Source organism: Hermetia illucens, chromosome 2 (assembly GCF_905115235.1).
Source record: "Hermetia illucens chromosome 2, iHerIll2.2.curated.20191125, whole genome shotgun sequence".
Taxonomy (NCBI): domain Eukaryota; kingdom Metazoa; phylum Arthropoda; class Insecta; order Diptera; family Stratiomyidae; genus Hermetia; species Hermetia illucens.
In genome coordinates this window covers 75,745,698-75,767,481 of record NC_051850.1, presented here as the reverse complement: position 1 = coordinate 75,767,481, position 21,784 = coordinate 75,745,698, and the positions used below count along the sequence as shown (strand labels likewise).

At 44.4% G+C, this 21,784-nt stretch overlaps 1 protein-coding gene across 6 annotated transcripts in view; it reads right to left on the bottom strand.

The window, feature by feature from the left end:
* Window positions 1-6,336: 6,336 nt before the first annotated feature.
* The window catches only part of LOC119648302 (solute carrier family 66 member 3), a 189,070-nt gene continuing 173,622 nt past the window's right edge, over window positions 6,337-21,784 (bottom strand). For all 6 annotated transcript variants that reach the window (XM_038049963.1, XM_038049967.1, XM_038049965.1 and 3 more), the window contains 2 exons: window positions 6,619-6,739; window positions 6,337-6,560 (listed from right to left, as the gene is read on the bottom strand). In XM_038049963.1, coding sequence (XP_037905891.1) covers window positions 6,433-6,560; window positions 6,619-6,739 — 249 coding nt within the window. In that variant the 3' untranslated portion in view covers window positions 6,337-6,432. The remainder of the gene's footprint in view (window positions 6,561-6,618; window positions 6,740-21,784) is intronic.

Sequence of the window (21,784 nt, the reverse complement as noted above, 5' to 3'; positions counted from 1 at the left end):
TAGACATATGTACATATGTTAATGGTTTTTCCATGTTCTGTGCGGTTAGTTTCGTAATAAAAATACTGACATGGGGTAGATAAGTATGTGCAATGTTTCAATTTCAGTTTTGCTACAATTTTAGGGCGAGGTAAATATATTATAATTACAGAGTGAATTATTATATTATTATACGGTAAAGCATATCGTTGGAGGATCAGTTGGAACGATTGGTTGCCGTCAACTCCCCGGGCATTTGCCTTCCGGTGAGAGGTGATTTATAAAAGTGGGTACATCTTTTTTCTCCCCACACCGCTTCCTACTTAACCCACATTATCAACCCAACTATTACGGCGCCGAATACAACAGCAGCCCGGCGCAACCATGAGGTATATACATAGTTCTCAAAAACACTGGCCCTGTCAATCTCCGCTTCGAGCTTACGCTTGAGCTCTGCTATAGTTTAGGCTTCTGAAATTGGAAATTCAATCCCGGGTTGCGATGAATCAAGCCTATCTTGAACTTTAAATTAAGCCGTATCCAGAGTGCAGTACTTTAGTTCCGCTAGGCTAACGGGAACCTTATTTCCAGATCAGCGCCATTCCAGTTGATCGGGATCCGATCGGACTGTCCTTTCAATATAGCTCCTATCTCCGGTTTCAAGGCTTCAACTCACAAAAACAATTTAGCAATAGCAATAGCAAATTTTCCCTGTAAAATTTTTTTAATGCACGCGGGCCTAGATCGAATCAGCCTATTTCATAAAGGCACGGGGGAATTTCCGTAGTATCCTCCTCAAAAAAGAACTTTTCGTTCTCAGGCCCTGCAAATAGCTCTTGAAAGGGTACTGCTATCCCAAGATCACATGTATAGTTCCTCGTATCAGCAGTCACGATAACCGCCACATGCTTGAATTATATATAGGCGAGAGGAATTAGGTACTCTACGAGGCAGTCGAGCGGACCCTCGAAACCTATCTCAAGAATGATATTTAAATCATATTATACTTACAGATTTCAACAATCAAGTAGGAATGGAGAACGTATTCAGGCGATACGTTCGTTCCCATAGCTTACAAAGTGATATCAATAATAACGGACTGCGGATTATTTATTTAGTTAGCAGTATCGCACGAAATGGTTGTTGGAAATACCTGGCTTGCGGTCCACAAACATACGCCGGCTTCTCCAGACGGGCCCACTTTCAACCAAATTGACCACGTGCTGATTGAATGCCGCTACCTCTCAGCCTCGATGAATGTCAGAACATATAGTGGGGCCAATATAGACTCGAATCTCGTTGACATAGTGCCCCTCGCTCCAATTATAACACCACCTGCAATCCCCTCTGACAATCAGGTGAGAGGAAATACTGAAGCCATTCAAAACACAGCCCTCCGTAGCACCTATAAGGGCGAAATGGATGCCGCAATAACTGCGAGATCCTGCGAACTCTTGGCCGCGTTCGAGAGAAGAATCCTCCGAAGAATTTGGCCCCCTACATAAGGATAGACGATTCCGTAGCCTACACAATGATGAAATCTATGAGCGATACCATGACCGTCCGGTTGTGGATAAAATCCGGCTCAATAGGTTACGGTGGACGGGTCACTTAATCCGTATGGGTGAGGATGATTCAGCCCGGAAAGTCTATAAGGGCAATATCCATGGTAGAAAAAGAAGACGAGGCAGATCCTGCCTGAGATGGAGCGATGGCGTAGGTGAGAACGCCAGACAGCTTTTAAGGATATCGAATTGGTAGACCTCGGCGCAAAACCAGGGTGTCTGGAGTTCCTTATTAAGGCACGCCTAGATCGGATACCGGTTGTTGCGCCGTTGATGATGATGATGGAGACGACCTCATTTTGAAGCCATACTGTTACTGTTACTGTCAAAGATCTGTTCGATTCCAGGGACCTCTTTGTTGATACGGAAGACGTACTCATTTAGTTTTTTTTTTACGGAGGTGATAATGCTTGGCTGAAATCTCTCCTACTAGGGTTCTAACTACCATAAAAAAAATCCCAGATTTGCTGTTTGAGCACGAATTTCCCTTGCTTCCTGCCCTTCCATCAACTTGTCGATCTGTCCCTCAACCTGATGGTATTTTAGGTTCGTGATATTGAACGTCAAGGCCGCGATTTTGGCCTGCTGATGCTTCATAGCCTCTACTTCTTGGCGTATAGCTACATCTCGATAACTGAGATAAGCTACTGTCCCTGCTGCCGCTTGGTATATACTTAGCGCCCAAATTTGCAATGCTGCTCCCCAGAAATGAACCAAAACTCAGAACCCTCTTTATGCGTTTGATATTGAACGTCCCTGTTAAATCCTGACTGACATAAGTAGGCTGCAACTCGTTTGCTGTCTTGAGTTCGTCACAATGATCTGGAATTTCGGCCTTTACTTACTGCTCACAGATTGTTCGGAATTTCTCGAAGCTGCGACATGAGTTCCAGGTCCCGAGTGAGGTTTACCGTAGTGCAATTGTATATTTCTGATCGAAGGCTTTTACATGGTTAGAGTCGAGATCAACTACTCTAGCCTCCAGTACCAGATCCACCAGTCAACTCGGCCGGCGAAAGACACAGACGTGACAGAATCGCTACTTGTACCATTGTTCCCCGCTTCTGTTTAGCTTCTCCAAGGTCGGTGCGATGTTGTCTGCCTTAATTTCCTCTTCTGGTAGAAGTTGCCGGGAGATCTTCTCGCAACTCGTCATCCCATGGGGGTGATAAGAGGCTTCTATGAACAAGGAAATGGGCTGGCGTCAACACCTGTAAGAACTGGCTATTATCAGATAATGTGTGTAATGGCCTACTATTCAGGATCGCCTCCCACGTACAAATAGCTGTATATAAGTTGTCGTACATGACATTGGATATGAAAGGCATATGCTTTTTATGTCACTTCAGGCTCAAACAGTCCCCCAAAATGACTAGCTTTTGGAGGATTGTGATGCCACATAATCCGTTTTGAGAACATATCTTTCTCAATCACGGATGTTAATTTATGCCAAGCCTCTTTCAACACCTTCGACGGTCCCATTAAATTCTTTTCGTAATCGAAATGTTTAAAGGAGTCGCCTGCTCCCTCCAACTCCAGCGCTCCTGCTTGCTTCCTGCCAGGTTCGTTCTGTCACAGGAGTCGCTTTCTTTGAGGCGAGCAGCGCTCCCGGCTACGCTGGTGGTACTCCTCTAGAACTGTAAGTACTAGCACTTAGCTGCTCTTCCAGGCGGTATAACATCAACAAATCTCACACACAAGAGCAACACCAATACTTTCAATACTTTTTTCACTTTTAACAACATTAATATTTACATTAAAACCTACCAAATTAAACTCGGCGTTGCTTTTTATCTAAGTGAGGTGAAGACTTGACGCCTAGCCGTACAAAATATTCCGCGTACTCGAAAGCCAGTGCAAGTAATTACATAACAAAAACTTGCGCTGATCTTCCGTAAACTTCATAAGCATTTCTTGACCATGGTCTGCGCGAACATTATTTAACTTGGATTATTACACTTTCGGTTGCATACACGATTACATAGCAAAAGTGCATACTAACCCCGTGCCCTTATGCGCAATTACGCGACCATGGCCTACCTGAATATTGTTTGAAATTGCAGACAGGATTGCACGATTACAAAAGTGTATGTTTCGTGAAAATGACTTAACGCTAAAATTGCAGGCACGATTAAATTACAAAAGCGTCCGCTTGCCGAAAATGACTTAAAAGTATTTGGTCGAATTGTCCATTTATCCCGCTACGAAACCACAAGGAAGCTGGATGGAACGCAAGAGCTAGACCTCGCTGGCCATCAGCCGATTCTCGTAAACACCTAAACATTAGACCTCACTCGCCTGCGGCGCATTTCTCCGTTTATGATGACTTTAGCTGGATTTTCTTTTTTGTTTGTGAAGTTAATGTACGTCGATTTGCTTTCGTTCAATTTTATTTTCCATTGCTTGGTCCATAATATAATGTTGCCAAGAGCTGTTTCTAACTTTATTTTTGTTTCTTCCGTAGTTTTACCCGTGGTAAAGATGACAGTGTCGTCTGGAAATGTCGCTTCACAGTAAGGAATATCATTGGTGCACAGGAGAAACAGTGGTGTGGTCCAAGGCACTGCCCTGCGGTACACCGGCTGTAATTTTTTTCAGTTCAGAGTAGGTTCATTCGTATTTCACTTTGAATAGGCGCTCTGATAGTTATGATTTTGAGATATCAAAAAATTCTTGTGGGAGATCCTTATGCAATTTATTCAGTATACCTTCATGCCACGCCTTATCAAACGCTTGGGTGATATCGAGAAAAGCGGCTGAGCACGCCTACTTTTTTCCATTGCATTTCTATCGGATTCGCGATCCTGTGGATTATGGAATGGAAAAGCATTCCATAATCCTATTGGATTATGGAATGCTTTTCGCGGAAACCGAATTAGTGGGGTGGTGTTAGATTTCGATCCACAAGGATTTGCTCCAATCTCTTAAGGAGAAGCCTTTCAAATAGCTTGCCTGTAGTAGGGAATAGCGATATTGATCCTCAGATCATTTAGTTTTACACGGCGTACTGGGTAATGGTCCACTCTTCTGACTGGGGTTAAACATGTAGACGGTGCTTATGCCTAGGCAGAACGAACCCATTGCCTGTTTTCCTGTTCAATAGGTAGAATTTATTGTCTGGATCTTGTTAGATCTTTCGCGGCCTCACAGGGAATAGCCTGTATCTGCTGTAAGATTGAGACATATCTGCTGAAGGACTCGTTTTTATATTTGATAATTAAGGCCTCCAGCTTGTTTGTCAGAAAATTTAGGGTTTTTCCTTTCCGTTGTGCGGTTTTTTTTGCCATAGTTTGCGTACTCTACGTTTCTCTGCAATTAGTTCACTAATCTCTGCAGGACAGTCTGTATATTTTTTATTTCGTCCACGATGAGTAGGGGCGCTTTTCCAAGCCGCATGTTGTATATTCTTTGTTAGCAGATCGATCTCCTCCTCGAGTTGATAATTGTTGATAAGGATTTGGTCATTTATGCAAACGTTTTCTAGGATGTTCGTTTTGAATACTGCCCACTTTGTTTGTCTATTAGTCAACCTGGGAGGATAGTCTTTTCTCCTCACTTTTTCGCTGACCAGCATCATAACAGACGAGTGATCCGACATTATATTTTCATTATTGACAACATGGATGTATTCATCTGAAATCCTCTTAGTTACGAAGAAATCAATGACACCGGGCGTTTTTGTTACATCAACTGACTAGTATGTAGGCTTACTGCTGGAGTAGCAATTGCACTTTTGTGCTCTCCCTGCTTCAAATAATGCTCTGCCTCTGGATGTTGTTAACCTAGATCCCCGTTATCTATTATTTGCCTTACGTTATACTGCTTAAGGCAGTCAAAAATTTATTTGTTTACAATTTATTGTTCAGCAAGTCTTCCATTTAAAGTGTCAAGTCTATATAAAAAAGTTTTCAGTATTTGATTACCGTCGTCATTGTTTTTGGTTAGTGCACCTTGCCTTACCACCTGCGAGTATTCTATTTTCTCGGATCTAACAACAGCTTAGTTTGTGGTTTCAGGAGCAACCTACTTTGACAGCAGTGATCCTTTACTATTCCCAATTTAAAAATTAAAATTTTTCTATATGCGTATTTCGTAAATGGCAATTATTTATATGTACGCACTGTTTGATTTAATTGCTGAGCCAGCTGTTTGCTTCAGATACAGACATCTGCTTCCTGCGTAAACATTTGTCTGATACACAGATAGACTTTGTCTGAAACAGATATTTATCTGAAACAGACATTTGTCTGACGCAGACATTTGGCACAGATATTCACCTGACACAAGCCCAGAAGAAGAAAAATATGTCTTTGCTTTCAAATGATTTCTTTTCACAAAAAATTTCTTCTTCTTTCAAGTTTATATGTACATTCTCTTTTTGTCTATCCCTGTAACGCCTTTTAGTTTTCTTATTGAGTATTAAGTCCGTCTCCACCATACATACTAACCACATGATGATATCTTAGGGCGTTAATATTCGCTATCCAGGCGGATAACATTTCAATGTGAAAAGATTGGTATTCGCACTTGGAAATATTAACCCAACAGAATTCGTGTTCGTACTCGTAAATACGAATAGGTTTGTATTCAATTTCGGACGAAGAATACAGCCGTATTCATATTCATTTGTGTGAATAGCAAAATATTCACATTTTTGATTACGAATATATTAGTATTCGTATTCATAGGAAATCATTGTACGATGTTACGGATGTTTGGGAACTGTAGGTGCACTACACAGCCGCAACAAAAATCAAACAGGAGAAAATTATAACAATATAAAAAGAGCTACTCTGATGTTCTATACTTCACCAAGGAGTAAACAGGAGATATATTTCGTGTTCAATATCGTAATTACAAGAACAAGAAATTATAACAAGTTTCACTTTTATAATATTTTCGGTTTTCTATAAATTAACGCAGCTAAGAATACAGTTGCACTTAATGTGAAAGAAATTATAAAGTTGCTCAGCAGCATAATGTCATTAGACTCGATCATAATAGTGTAAATTCGTGCTGAAATTATGGAAACAAATTAAACTAATATTTTATCACAATATTATATTCATTATACTTAAGTTTGTGAAAGCTGATAAAGCCCAAGTTACAAGACTTACTGACGATGAATCTTTGGTCCTCAAAATAGCAAGAAGTTGTAAAACCTTGCTGCTAGCGCCAATGGGAGTACACAAAGGCTAAATATAAAGGAAAGATATTAAATGCTGCAGGAGAGCAAATAAGATTGAACCATATATTATGATGAAAATCATTTTGGAAAGCGAGAGCACAAAAGTAGTACAGTAGAATCTCGATAAGTCGTATAGTCAAGGGACTGACGATTTGGCGCGAAATATCGCGATTACCAATTACCGGGAATGCAAAATAAAGAAAATTAACTCCGGGGACAGGCAAATTTGAACGACTTAGCCGGAAATATGAATAATCGATGTACGAATTGTCGGATTCCACTGTACAAGACTAGGGTGACTATTTAGTTAGTTTACTTTAAAACAAAATAACGTTGAGAAAATTTGCGATATGGAAGTAGCTTCCTGGTCGATTGATGTGGAGCACAGGGTCGGGATTCTCTTTTTAGTCAGGATGACCTCTTTGTTTTTTTTCCAGTGCAAGGCTGAAACCATGCGCAGTTATCCATTCACTTACACTTCGCATCAATATGCCAAGTCTGCTTTGCGCCTGTTTGACAGTGCGTCCGGCAACAAGCAACTCTTCCGTCATGTCGAGTGTTAGCAGACTATCATAGGAAGCGTGCCAGAGGTCCGGCCCGAGGATGGAGCCCTACGTTATCTCCATCTCACGGAATTGAAGGCATATCTGATATCAAGCGTCTAGAAAGTCCCAGAAGAATGCGTAACGGCATATAGGGAAGTCTTCCGCACCAATGGCTCAAAACAGACCAGGGCTCTGCAGCCGGAGTCTACCGCTCGAATAAAAACCAGAAGTGGGCTTTTCCTTTGGAACAATATGCAATGGTTTTTCAAGCCAAAATATATGCGATCCTAATGGCCGCAAACTGGGTGATTGACAAGCTGTTGAAGGGCAGGCGCATCGCAATCTGTAGTGATAGCCAAGCTGCATTGAGGGCGTTAAGTAGTCCTGTGATCACATAGAAAAAGAGGGTTCAATCTGACACATGGCAAGCGCGGAACCAGCGCTTGGAGGTTTAGTAGGATTGGCTAAGACCGTCTTTAAAAAGTGGGAATAAGCTGCCCACAATGACAGGTGGCTGAGCCTAAATGCTGCTAGACACACCAAATTTGTCCCTTTAGAACTGAACATGCGTACCGCAAAGTCTATCCTGTTGAAAAGCAGAAGGACTTGCAGGAGTATTCTAGACATTCTGACAGGTCATAATTCTAGCTAGACATATGTTCAGAATAGAAATTATTCAAGATGATACGTGTTCCTCCTCGAAGAGCAGCATTGGAAAGGATGCGGTTAACATGGCCCCCATTCTGCAGATTAATATACACCGGAAAGCAAACGCTCATAGGTTGCTAGCGTAGTTTACTACGAGGATAAAAACTGATCTAGTGCTCATTAGTGAATAGCACCGAAACAAGGACCTAGCTTCATGGCATCCCGACATATTAGGTACCGCTGCCATCTGGGTCCTTGCCCAAGGCCGAGGAGATGGCTTTGCCTGACTTCATTGGTTATCTCGACATATTCGCGCTTAATGGCCTCTTCTACTTCTTTTTTTATGTGAGGCAGTCAAAATTACTCTCAAACCCCCCTTGACCGCTTTGCAGAAAGTACCACACTTTGTTTTTGGAATGGAAGACATCTCTAACCCGCTATAGCTACTTTGCTGACGACTCACTTTCGGTTGGTTTAATGAGCAGAGCTGGCGATCTAATCCTCCTTCGTCTCCATCTTCTCTTTTGGTGCTTCTCCATTCGTACCAACCTTGACTTTTGGCAGAGGTTTTTCTGCTAACTTCGCATATTTTTGCTTCTTGCTCCTCTTTGCCTTCTTCTTTCAAGCCCCCGACACTACCTGAGTGAAGTCTCTTTCAGATGTACCTTTCTCCTTCCGTTTTTCTCCAGATTGGTCTGCAATGAGCTTCCGCTTTTCGCGCATCTTCTGTTGCTGACCGTGTCCCCTTGTAGTAAGAAATACGATCCTTCATCAGCCTGTTTTTCGCGTCTTTGATGAAGTTTTTCTGAATGAACGTTGCGGACCGCATGCACTTCACAACTGCCGCGCATTTCTTCATAAGCCTACTCTTCGGCTTTCGCAAAATTAGTGGACTGCGCTCTCACTCAGCTTATATTCGAAGGCATTTGCTCAATTTCAGCGGTTTCCACTGTGCTTCTTTCCGAAATAAAAGCACAGGGTAGTACTATCTGGATTGACGCCTCCGTTCCGGGTACCCCGTCACTCAGCGAGTCTTCTTCTCTATTTGCTGCGCATATCCCGATACCTCGTTGAGTATTTCCTTTTACTTTCCCTCTTTTGTCTCTTCTTAGTTCTTTGTATATCAATATTAATTACTCAAGACAGACATATGCATATGTATATGTCAATCAAGTTTGTGTGTAGTGTCCCATCCATAGGGATAAGTATTAACGTTAATGGCAATAGTTTTCAACTGCTGTATTTATGTATGTATACATGTATGCTGGTCGCGTGGAGTATAGTGGAAATATTCAGATTCGCGTATATACATATGAACACATCAGTATATAATATTAGGCGATGTTTGTTTGTTTCGATGAACATAATTATCTTCAATATATCTGAAAGTTTGGAAATATGTGGAGAAATATTTCGGATTTTTAGCTATCTACAAAAAGAAAAACAACTCTTGAATCAAACAAGTGGAGAAACCGGAAGCTGAACACTGCAGCTATGAAAGGCTTTGTGTATTTCTTTTATAAAAACATTTGTTCCATTAGTACCCAGCAGGCAACGTATATCCATATATTACGTCAGAATATCCACTTTTAGTTCTACTGATCTTAAAATTTGCACTGAAGCAACAACTTTGACCTTAATACAGTCCATGCCCCTCCTCCCCTCAACTTTCGGATTAAATGTCAAAACTGAGACGAGTTTTGAAAAGTACTAATCGAGACCTTTCATTTGATACCCCACATAACTATATTTGGTGAAAAAAACTCCACCCTCCTCTTTGCATGTATGCCTCCCCCCTTAACTCTACGTAGGAATATATAAATCGCCGTATGCGTGAGCGTTCATAGTTCCCACCTTCCCATAAAATCTGATGTCAATAGGTGTAACTGTTTCCAAGAAAATGCGTGTGGCACACATACAGACGGGCGGACCAAATTTCTGGTGGAATGATGATATCAACGAATATCGCAAAGAATGCTTAAATCCGAGAAGGCGATGCCAACGTCGTAAAAACAGGCTAGAATATGAGGAGCTGCACCAACTATACCAGGTTGCCAGAAAAAACTCCAAACCGCTATCGCAATGAGTAAAACTAAGCACTTTTGTTCTGCAGGGATGCTGACTTTGATACTTGGGGTGGTGTATACCTGACAATTATGGCATCAATCAAGGGGAAGCCTTGCCCACGGATTACATGCCCCACGTTCCTGAATGAGATAATTAACGTCCTATTCCCTCAGAATGTTAACGACGACCTTCCGAGTATTCAAATCAACCCCGATGAAATATCAAAGAAAAGCGATGAAGAGGTATTGGAAGCGGCCAAGATGGCATACCGAACATAACTATGAAATTGGCAGTACGGATAGAACCAAAAACTTTCCCTCAACTATTTACTGCATGTTTGTACGCAAGTGTCTTGCCTGCACAGTGGAAGAAACAAAAATTGATACTCATCCCGAAGTCAAACAAGCCACTAGGCGAACCTTCGTCGTATAGGCCAACATACTTCTTCAATACCATCGGCAAACTTTTCGATCTATAATAGCTGAAAAGGAATGCGGTCTATTAGAGAGGCAGTATGGATTCCGGAAAGCAAAATCAACGATCGATGCAGTCAACTTGATGCGAAATCTGGCAAAATCGGCTATTGTAATGTTGTGCGATGGTAACCCTTAACGTAAAGAATACCTTTAATTCGGCAAGGTGGAAACAAGTTTTTGAGGCACTTGCTAGGCCTAGTGCCGTGGCGCACCTGATACGTATTGTTCTCGAGTTTCTAATAGAAAGGCGACTTTGTTGCGAGTCGGATGTGGGTCCCAAAAAATATTGAACAATCTGTGGTGTACCACAAGGATCAATATTCGGTCCTTTATTGTGAACATAATGTATAACGGAGTGCTAACGTTGCGTCTCCCTCGCGGTGTCATCTCCACTCCACATGCTACAATCGTAGCATGTCACGTTGCCGAGGTCGAAATATACGCCAACGAAGCAAGTGTCCGGATAGTTGAGTAGTTAGAGCGCAAGGCTCTCAAACGGAAGGTCGCGATTCAAATCTTACTGGTGGCAGTGGGATTTGTACCGTGATTTGACGTCGGATACCGGTCGACTCAACTGTGAATGAGTACCTGAGTCAAATCAGGGTAATAATCTCGGGCGAGCGCAATGCTGACCACATTGCCACCTACAGTATACTGTAGTGTACCGTTACGGTTTTGAAAAAGTGCTCTAACACACTTCGAAGCCCTGATCCAATATGGATTGTAGCGCCAACGATTATTATTATTATTAAGCAATTCGGCAGATAAAGTCGTTTTTTGAAAATGCTGGACTAAAACTCGCAGAGCACAAAACAGAATTAGTACTGATCACTAAGCGCAGGCAGAATACGTCTACAAACATTAAAGTCGGAGAAGGTATTATATAATCCCAGCCTGCTCTTAAATATCGCGGGGTAATTTTCGATCGGAAGTTAAACACACAAAGGCGTCTAACATCAATTCGCTGATCGTTAGAATGCTACCGAATATAGGAGGCTCAAAGCAAGGAAACTCATTTCATTTCGGTGTTATTGTGCGCCACACTTGTGTGGGCAACTGTACTAGTTAATGTTAACATCAGAAGAAAAATTGCGGCGGCTTATTGACTTAGTGTTCTCCGAACATGCTGTGCTTACCGAACGACATCCGACGACGTAACGTTTGTAATATTTGGGATGACGCCTATTCGGATTCACGAAGCTGGTGAAACTAACATGCCTAGACAACAGTCGGCAACGGATCTATCACTGGAAGAATGGCAGAAACGATGGGACGAGGCCAAGAAAAGACGCTGGACTCATAGGTTGATACCGAATGTTGTAGCTGGGCCAAACGGAGGCAAGGTAACGTAGGCTATGACTTGACACAATTTCTAGGCGGACATGGTGATTATCGAGGATTCCTCCAGCGATTTGGTTATGATAATTCTCTGAGCTGTCCAATTTGCGTTGATGCGGAACATGTATTCTTCTATTGCTCATCATATATGTAGAACGGAAAATATAGTGGAAAATATGTTGAGTTCGATTGAGGTATAGAAAGCGGTGGAAAAAGCTGACTATTGCGGGCGAACAGTCTGCAGTACAAAGACGGAACCCTAGGAAAACGGAATGGGCAAAGTTCAATGAACTTCTTGGCAACAAAGTACAGTTCCCTAGGCGACTAAGGACTCCTTTGGTGGAATTGAAAACTCTGAACGGCACACTTTTAGAGTGCTATGAAGAGGCTTGTCCTATTTCCCGAGGCCAAAGCGGTAAAACGGTTCCTTGGTGGAACCGAGAACTGCAAAAACTCAGGAAATCAACCAGGCGACTTCTATATCGTGCTTGCAAAAGTAACAAGGACGAAGACTGGTTAAATTTCAGGAACTCACAACGTGAATATAAGAGGCTCGTGAGGTGCTCGAAACGAGACTCCTTGTGAGGAACTGGAAGGCGAAAGGGAGACTTCAAGGCTGTGCAGAGTCCTCAAAAGGGATGAGTCGGCCAAGTTGGATTCTCTTAGAAAACCCGACAGTACTTTCACGAGCTCCAGACTGGACTCAGTACAGACCCTCCTGGAAGTACACCACCCGGGAGAACGGGTGAGAGAAGTGGTAGGGGGAGAATTGACGGTTCTTGCAACCCCTTCAACACGCAAGCGTTGCAAGGGGAACTGGAACACTGCGAAAGCGGTTGTTACCCATGAAAAGGTGAGAGCTGCCATACTGTCCTTTGAACATTTCAAAGCACCTGGCATGGATGGCATCTATCCGGCAATGCTAAAGGAGGGTATGGAGCATTTAGAGCGACCTCTAAGAAAAATTTTTCGAGGATGTCTTGCTCTGGGCTACGTGCCTTCTTCTTGGCAGCAGGTTAAGGTAGTTTTCATACCGAAACCTGGGAAAGATGACTATTCTAATCCAAAGAACTTCAGACAGATCAGCTTGACTTCATTCTTGCTGAAAGGTTTGGAGAGACTGGTGGAGCGTCACATTCGTGGAAACGCACTTAGGTCACACCCACTTAGTGAAAACCAACATGCTTACCAACGTGGAAAGTCCTGTGAGTCTGCTCTTCATTCTTTGGTCACAAAGATAGAGGATGCAACTTTGAATGGTGAGTACGCGATGGGGGTGTTTGTGGACATTGAAGGGGCTTTTGACTGTGCGCCTTTTCAAAAACTTTGTGATGCCGCCAGAGCGCATGGTGGATCCATGCTATGCTAACGCAAGGATTGCTGTGCGCTGAGGTACCGCTACCTGACTACGGAGGCGACGAAGGGCTGCCCCCAAGGAGGTGTGCTTTCGCCGCTTCTGTGGAGTATGCTGATCGACTCACTGCTATGCAAACTGCAAAATTTGCCAATACACACTCAAGCTTATGCTAATGACGTGGCTGTACTTGCTGTTGATCGGGATCTTGGAACGGTGTGTAGGAATATATAGCGTGCCGTTGATTTGATAGACAGCTGGTGCCTTAGACATGGTTTGTCAGTTAATCCAAATAAAACCACAATGGTTTTATTCACAAAAAGGAGAAAACTGGATGGACTTTGTCTCCCTGAGATGGGGGGTACTACCCTTCTAGATAAAAAACTTCTTTGGAACAAACATGTAGAGGTAAAGAGAGCTCTCACAGCTTATGGGCTGTGCAGACGGACCTTTGCCTCGACATGGGGACTCAGGCCTCATGTGGTAATGTGGATATACGTTGCCATCATTAGGCCGATGTTCGTATATGCATCTGTAGTGTGGTGGGTTAAGGTGAGACGAAAAGGTTTTCACTGTAAACTAGAGGCACTGCAAAGAACTGTTTGTCTGGGTATCACTGGTGCCATGAGCACGACATCCGGCGCAGCTCGGAATGCACTACTCAATTTGCAGCCCCTGGATGTATTTATTCAAAGCACTGCAATGAGAGCAGCTCATAGGCTAATTCGATTAGATCTATGGGAAAACAACGGATGTGGGGGGCACAGAGCATTGGAAGAGTTACTGGGAGGACTGAATCCAGTTCTTACAATGCCTTCCGATTCTCGTGTCCCCATACATCTGTTTGGTAGAAGATATGTAGTTACCCTGAAGCATAGAGAGGACTGGGAAGACCCAGAGGAATGCGTGGAGGGATATACGGAAGTCTTCTACACCGATGGCTCAAAAACAGAAGAGGGTTCTTTAGCCGGAGTCTACCTCTCGAATAAAAACGAGAAGTGGGCTTTTCCTTTGGGACAATATGCAACGATTTTTCAAGCCGAAGTTTATGCAATCCTAAGGGTGGCAAACTGGGTGATTGACGAGCGGTTGAAGGGCAGACGCATCGCAATCTGCAGTGACAGTCAAGCTGCACTGAGGGCATTGAGCAGTCCTTTGATCACCTCGAAAATCGTTCAGGAATGCAGAAACCGTTTGAACTCTATGTCTAGATTCAATACGGTGGAACTACTCTGGGTACCTGGTCACTGTCGCATAGAGGGAAATGAAATCTCGGACACTTTAGCGAAAGAAGGGTCAATCTCCCCTACGCCGGGACCGGAGCCAGCAATTGGGGTATCAGTAGCATCGGCTAAATCTGTTTTCAAAAACTGGGAACAAGTTTCCCATAACGACAGGTGGCAGAGCTTAAATACTGCTCGACACACCAAACTTTTCCTGCCAGAACCCAACATACGTACCGCAAAGTTTATCCTGTCGAAAAGCAGGAGGAATTACAGGTGTATTGTGGGCATTCTGACAGGCCATAATTCACTAGCTGGGCATATGTTCAGAATACGAATTACCGAAGATGATACGTGTCCCTCCTGTAATGAGGAAGCGGAATCCACGGAGCATTTCCTATGTGAATGCCCCGCCTATGGACGCATCAGGCATCAGATCTTTGGTGCCGATGTCCTCCAATTGCGACGGGTAGCATCACATCCACTAACGGAAATCCTACGATACGTTAACGAATCCGGAATATTCGGTTAGACGGGGGAGGCGAGTACAATGGGCCAACACGGCCTGAGTGCTCAGAAGCCGTAGCTTCTCCCCCACCATACACACACACACACGCAGGGGCTCGGAACCCCAGTACCGGCGGCTTTTGGGAGTGAGCAAGCGGGCTCCCAGCCGTCGATATCCCTCGGCTCAAGTGTTTTAGATTTGGAGAAGGAGATGTTCAAACAAAGCACAACTCTGCCAAGAACACCAATGACAAAGGCGAGGAATGATGGACTAAAAGGAGATAGCTGGCCAAAAAAGGCGATTTCGACACCCATTGGATTTGATCAAGAGGTACTCCAGCAGCAGCAAATAGATCCATTCAGGAGCAGCTCATCAATTTTAAGATCGCCTCCAATACCAAAGTCGGCAAAAGAGATAGTACAAGTCAGTAAAAGGAGTAATCTGGCCAAGACTCACCGAGAACAGAGCCTTGACCAAGAACTACCTTTTATGCAGCTTGAGACTAAAATAGTTGAGCTGTCCGAATTCATCAAAGACAAGCACAACGTCCACCAAGCCATTAAGGACATGGTGAGAGCCATCAGGGTGCTTTACAATTGGTCCCCGGAAAAAGTAAGAAAGCCTAAGGAAACGTCGGACATCCCAGCCCCAACAGTGTCACAGACAACCCAAGTGACACCAAAGCACAAGGTGATCGATCTGCGATCAAGTAAGCGAGTGCGAGACAAAGAGGGCGAAGCTTTGGGGAATCAACAGGCACCGAAAAGGAAAAAAGGAGTCTCGACCAGTCCAACAAACGGAACTAAAAGTTCAGAAGAGCCAAAAGTGCCCAAAGTAGGAACGTCGGCTAGCGAAGCGAAACCGAAATAAAATAAGAGTGGTGGTTGGACTAAGGTCGTGAACAAGAAAAGAGGCAAAAAGCCAAAGATGCGAAGTCGTCCGGAGGCAATTGTAATCTCCAGCAGAGGACATCTAACGTATGCGGAGATACTGAAGAAGGTGAAATCTGACCCCGACCTAAAAGACCTAGGCGGAAATGTCAGCAAAATCTGGAGGACCCAGAAAGGGATCTCATGTTTGGGTTGAAAAAATCCAGCGTAGGGAAAACTGACTACTTTCGTAACCAAGTTTTAAACTCACTTGGGGAGAATGTCGCGGTTCGTTCCCAAAAACATGAGATCTATCTCCAGTGCAAGGATTTCGATGAGGTAACATTCAGAGAAGTGATCTGCCCTGCCTTGGAGCAACAATTCAAGTTGGAGGAATTCAGTAAAGGATCCATCGTGAGCCTAAGGAAAGCGTATGGCGGTACTCAAACAGCCACAATGCCGCTGCCAGTGGAGTCAGCGCAGAAGTTGTTGGCCGTGGAAAAGGTTCGAATTGGATGGGTTGTTTGCCGGCTGAGGGAACAGATCTCTTTAAAGAGGTGTTTCAAATGCCTAATGTTTGGACGCTTCGCGAAGGCATGCACTAGTAGGCATGCAGTAGTAGGGGAGAAAGGACTTATTGCAAAGGAATGCAATAGAGACCCCAAATGCATTTTGTGCGAAGGAAAGGAGGGACGGTATAACCGGCATATTTCCGGAAGCGGTAAATGCCCAGAATTTATGATAGGAAAGCGTTAACTGCAGTGAAAAAATGAGGTTAATAAAAATAAACCTTAATCACTGGAGAGTCGCACAAGATTTGCTTGCGCAGACCACTTACGAATCGGCGATGGAGGTTGCTATCATTAGTGAACCGTACTGAAATCTCTACGGGGGTGTGTGGGTCACAGATTCGACTGGTGGAGCGGCGATATGGCCGTGCGGTCGTCAAGCCATACAATATAGCATGCGTCAGGCAGCTAGTGGCTTTGTGTGGGCAAAAATAAGCGGTATATTCATATAAAGCTGCTACGCTCCACCGAGCCTCATACTTCCTGAGTTTGAAGAACTGTTAGACGATCTTGTTCACGACGCAAGGGGACAAGGTCTAAAGGTGATAGCCGGTGACTTTAATGCGTGGGCTATCGAGTGGGGCAGCAAAGAGACTGACGCAAGGGGACGGTGCTTATTAGAAGCATTTGCCCAGTTAGATGTAGTTCTGACCAACGAAGGCGATGTAAACACTTACCGGAAAGGGGGAACTGGTTCAATTGTAGATATGACTTTTGTCAACCCTGCCTTGCGCGTGACATGTCCTGGCAAGTTAGCGAGGACTTCACGTACAGCGACCATCAGGCAAACCTTTGAACTAAGGACGGAGCCACAAGGCGGGATACCCACAGCCAGGAAGCCGAAATCCAAAATAACACCAGGATGGTCTGCAAAAGCGATGGATGAGCAAACATTCATGGAAGTGTGGCTAAACCTACCTGGCAAAGCATGCACCTCCACGGATAGAGCTCTCCATGTTACACAAGGCACCTCTAAAGCATGTGACGCGTCGATGCCTAGGAGATGCTCATTCTCCACTAGAAGACCCAATTATTAGTGGAATAGTGAACTTGCCAGCCTTCGATCGATTTGCCACAGAGCCAGACGAACGGCTCAGAGGGCAATAGGCAGGGTCGATCAAGGGCAAAACGAGCATGCCTATAGCGAAGCTCACAAGAACATCAAGCTCGCCATCCAGCGGAGTAAGAGGGAATGTTTTATGGAGCTCTGTTCGGAAGCGGACATAAATCCATAGGGTAGCGCCTATAAAATCGTGACAGGACGATTCAGAAACCAATCATCTCCGCAGATCATGTGCCCTACACTCTTGTTGAAAATAATCCAGGGGTTATTTCCCCAACAAGAGGGCATTTCTGACACTTTCCAGCGTCCCCTGAATGTGACGCCGATTCCACCAGTCACCAGGGACGAGCTGCTGGAGATCTGCAGTCGAATAGGCGAGAGCAAAGCCCTGGGTCTTGATGGCATACCGAATAAGGCCCTCAAACTTGCCGTCAAATGTAGACCGGATATGTTCGCGGAGCTGTTCGAAACGTGCATGTCGGAGGGTATCTATCCAGCATCGCGGAAGCGGCAGACACTATGGGGAAAATGTTGGAGCGGGTTATTTATAATAGACTACTCCCAGTCGTCGAGAGCCAACGAGGCCTTTCAGATAAGCAGTATGGGTTGTAGTATGGCCGCCAGATCAACCATTAATGCCATCAAAATGGTTACTGGCTTGGCCCAAAATGCAATTCTCGGAAGGGGTTGTACCAGCAAATATTGTGTGGTGGTCACCCTGGATGTGAGGAATCCATTCAACTCGACCAATTGGAACCTTACACGAAAGTCTCTGGCGACGATTGGTGTTCCCACCCACCTCGCCGCGATTATAGATAGCTATTTGCGTGAGCGAACACTTTGGTATAATACCGATCATGGACCCAAGGAGTACGTTGTCTCCGCGGGGGTCCCACAGGGCTCTGTACTGGGCCCACTACTGTGGAGCATCATGTATAATGATGTGCTTAGCCTTCCGGTTCCGGAGGAGGCCACGATGGTGGGTTACGCCGATGAAGTAGCACTGGTTGTGGTCGCAAAGCTTCTCGAGGATCCTGAGTTGTACTCAAGCGAAGCAATCAATGTTGTTAAGGCTTGACTGGAGAATGCTAGACTGGCACTCGCGGAGGAAAAGACAGAAGAGCTCCTCATCACTAAGCGCCGGAAAGAAATTACGCTTGCATTACAATTGGAAATCGTATCATCACTTCCAAGCCGGCCATCAAATACTTCGGGGTGATGATAGAGGGAAAACTCAATTTTAAGCAACACATAGAGCATACTTGCAAAAAAGCATCCACTACGAGCATGGCTCTCGCAAGGATGATGCCGATCGTAGGAGGACCGCGATATACTTGCAGGCTGCTCATAGCCAGGGTGGTGAGTTTTATCATGCTGTCTGCAGTCCCAGTTTGGGGAAACGCGCTGCAGTTTTTAGGCAATGCATATAAACTGAGTACGGTTTACCGAAGAACAGCCTTAAGGGTGTGTTCTGCGTTCAGGACCGTCTCAGACGATGCAGCGTTCGTCATCTTGGGAATGATGCCGATTGATATCCTGGGAACCGAAATGATGAGCATTTACTACACCAGGTCCATCTCTCCCAGAGGACCCAGCGCACGTATTCTTCCGATGTCCTAGGTTCGTGGAAGAAAGGAGGAACCTAGAGGAAACTCTTGGTGAAGTGCTATCACCAGAAAATTTTGTCCAGAGAATGGTAGCTTGCCAGGAAGACTGGGATGCGATCAATTCCATGATCGCAGTAATCCAAGAGAAACTGCGAAAAGCAGAAAAAGTGAGGAAAGCGCGGTTACGAACCCCGCGGGAAGACGGAAGGAGACCTCGCTAAAGTAAGCTAACTCCACCCAGTGATGTAATACCTAAAGATGGTTCCACGGGGTAAAGGGGAGTCGGGGGTGGTTTTAGTGGGTAAAAATCCCACACTCTGGCGTGCCCAGGCCAGTCTTTTCAAGATTTCCACCTCCTTAAAAAAAAGAAGACAGACGGACGGACAGGCAGACATCAACTCGATTCTAATAAGGTTTTGTTTCATACAAAACCTTAAAAATGACACACGGACAGACGACAGACAGACGCAGGTAGTAAACCGATTTTAATAAAGCTTTGCTTTACACAGAACTTTCAAAACGGGGTTGAGGAATTCGTGTACTGTGTACTGTGGGCATGTCATTCCGATGACTGAAAAGTTTTCAAATTCTTTTTTGTGTATCCGTCAGCTCTTGCGATATATCCTTGTTGTTGTCATATCGCTGACATAACAGATTCCAAACTGGGATGTAGTTTTCTGGTGTTACAGGTTCAGATTCAATTAGGCTGCCCGCTTCACCTTTCACTGAACTTCACAAATACTGCAGTTTTGGAACTGCAGCAATGTTTGATTTCTCATGTATCACGCTTTTATACAATTCTCAGAACGCCATACTTTACTCTCTCGAGTCTTACTTTGTCGCTCACTTTTTCGGATGATGATGATGGTGCTAATGCTGCCATGACTGCAGACACTAGGGCAGTATCAGCTATTAGATACTCACGAGGTCTTTCATTAATGTTGTAGCCGTCTCTCTATACAAATTTCCCGTAACTTAATAGTTGGCCATGTATTTGACTAGAAGTACCTGCGTTTTTTGAAGAGACATTTTCGTTTCCAGGTGGTGCTGCTCGCACCTATTTCAACGTTTGTGACGATGATGCAGACGCGAAACGTAAGCAGCTGATTGTCTTACGACACTGTTCTGCTTGAAGCTGCTTACCAGTTTCTTAACTGCATCTAGATTTTCCTTCTGCGCTTCGCTTTTGGGAACCATCTTGTCACTGTTGAGACGGATTCTCTGGAAACGTGATTAAAAAGTTGATAATGGGATACGATTCATTTAATCCGGCTCGAAAGACCAAGAAATTTTCAGAATATTTCAAAATAGTGTAGTCTCGGATGTAGTAATATGTTCGGAATAATTCAAAAGAATTTTCTGCTCGGCTAGATGTCGGAAATGGTGGACTAAAACATTTGAATTTTGACTCGTTTATTCTCTATATACACACAAACAAGTCGAAGTACCGGAAACTCGCGCTTCGGGTATAGAGGTTTTATGTTCATCTTGTGTAAGAAACTTCAACGCACATTTTTCTACCCGTATATAGCTATCCAATATATTCCTTCATATTTTTACAAACTACAAGACATACGTACATATTACGGCCATAGATATTATGGTCACCCTCCTGTGTGGAGTTGCCAAATCTCCCATCAGGCGCGTCCCTTCGTGCGGAAAAGGGAATGCTCGACGAATGTGTCATGGGCATGCACATGCACGCATCCGGAGATGTGCGTGTATGGGCATGCTTATGCGCAGGCCGGGTAGGTGGGAAGTAAACGCCCACCCGTGGATAAAAATTGGCTATGGGAAGGACACCCAGAAATTAAACCAAATATGGAAGAGGAGAAAATAGTTTTTTTACGGTGCAGGGCTTCGGAAACCCAGTGCCGGCGGTTTTTGGGAGTGAGCAAGCGGGCTCCCGGCCGTCGATATCCAACGACCGCAGTGCCTCAGTAGTGGGAAACTTGGCTACTGTGGCATCTAATGCTACAAGAGATAATGGTGGAGTGGAAATTAGGTCCACACCGGATCCCTTTAGGAGGAGTACGAAGCTTGGGAGATCACCACCGAGAACAATGGTTCTTTTTGGTAGTCGAGATTCGTCGCGGGACTCTGAAAGAAATATGAATAGTCCCTTAATCGAGATCATTCCTTGTGGCGCGAGAGTACTCGCGAAAGTCGGTAATCTCACGATTGCAGCCACTACACCTACAAAAGTGGAAAAAACCAATGCCCGGAGGCCCGAACAATGGACTAAGGTGAGCAACAAGAGGCAAAAGGACAAAAAGAAGCTCCGCCCGGAAATAATAATTATTTCCAAGAAGGGAAATATGTCCTATGCCGACATCCTCCGAAAGGTGAAGTCAGACCCGCAATTGAAGGATTTGGGGGATAATGTGAGCCGTATTAGGCGAACACAGGAAGGGGATCTGATGCTGGAGTTAAGTAAATCCGCCGACAAGTCGGCCGATAACTTCCGCGGGAAGGTGGAAAGTGTACTTGGAGAGGAAGCTGAGGTAAGAGCTCGGAAACAGGAGATAGTGGTTGAGTGCAAGGACCTAGATGAAGTCACCTCACGCGAGGACATCTGTGCTGCGCTAAAGCAGCAGTTCAACCTTGGCGATATAGACCAGAGTGCCATAAAAAGGATGAAGAAGGCATATGGCGGCACACAGACCGCTATTATTAGTTTGCCGGCGGAATCAGCTATTAAGTTAATTACCGCGGGCAAGGTAAGAGTAGGTTGGGTCATGTGCAGGCTCAGGGAGCAAATCTCTCTAAAGAGATGCTTCAGATG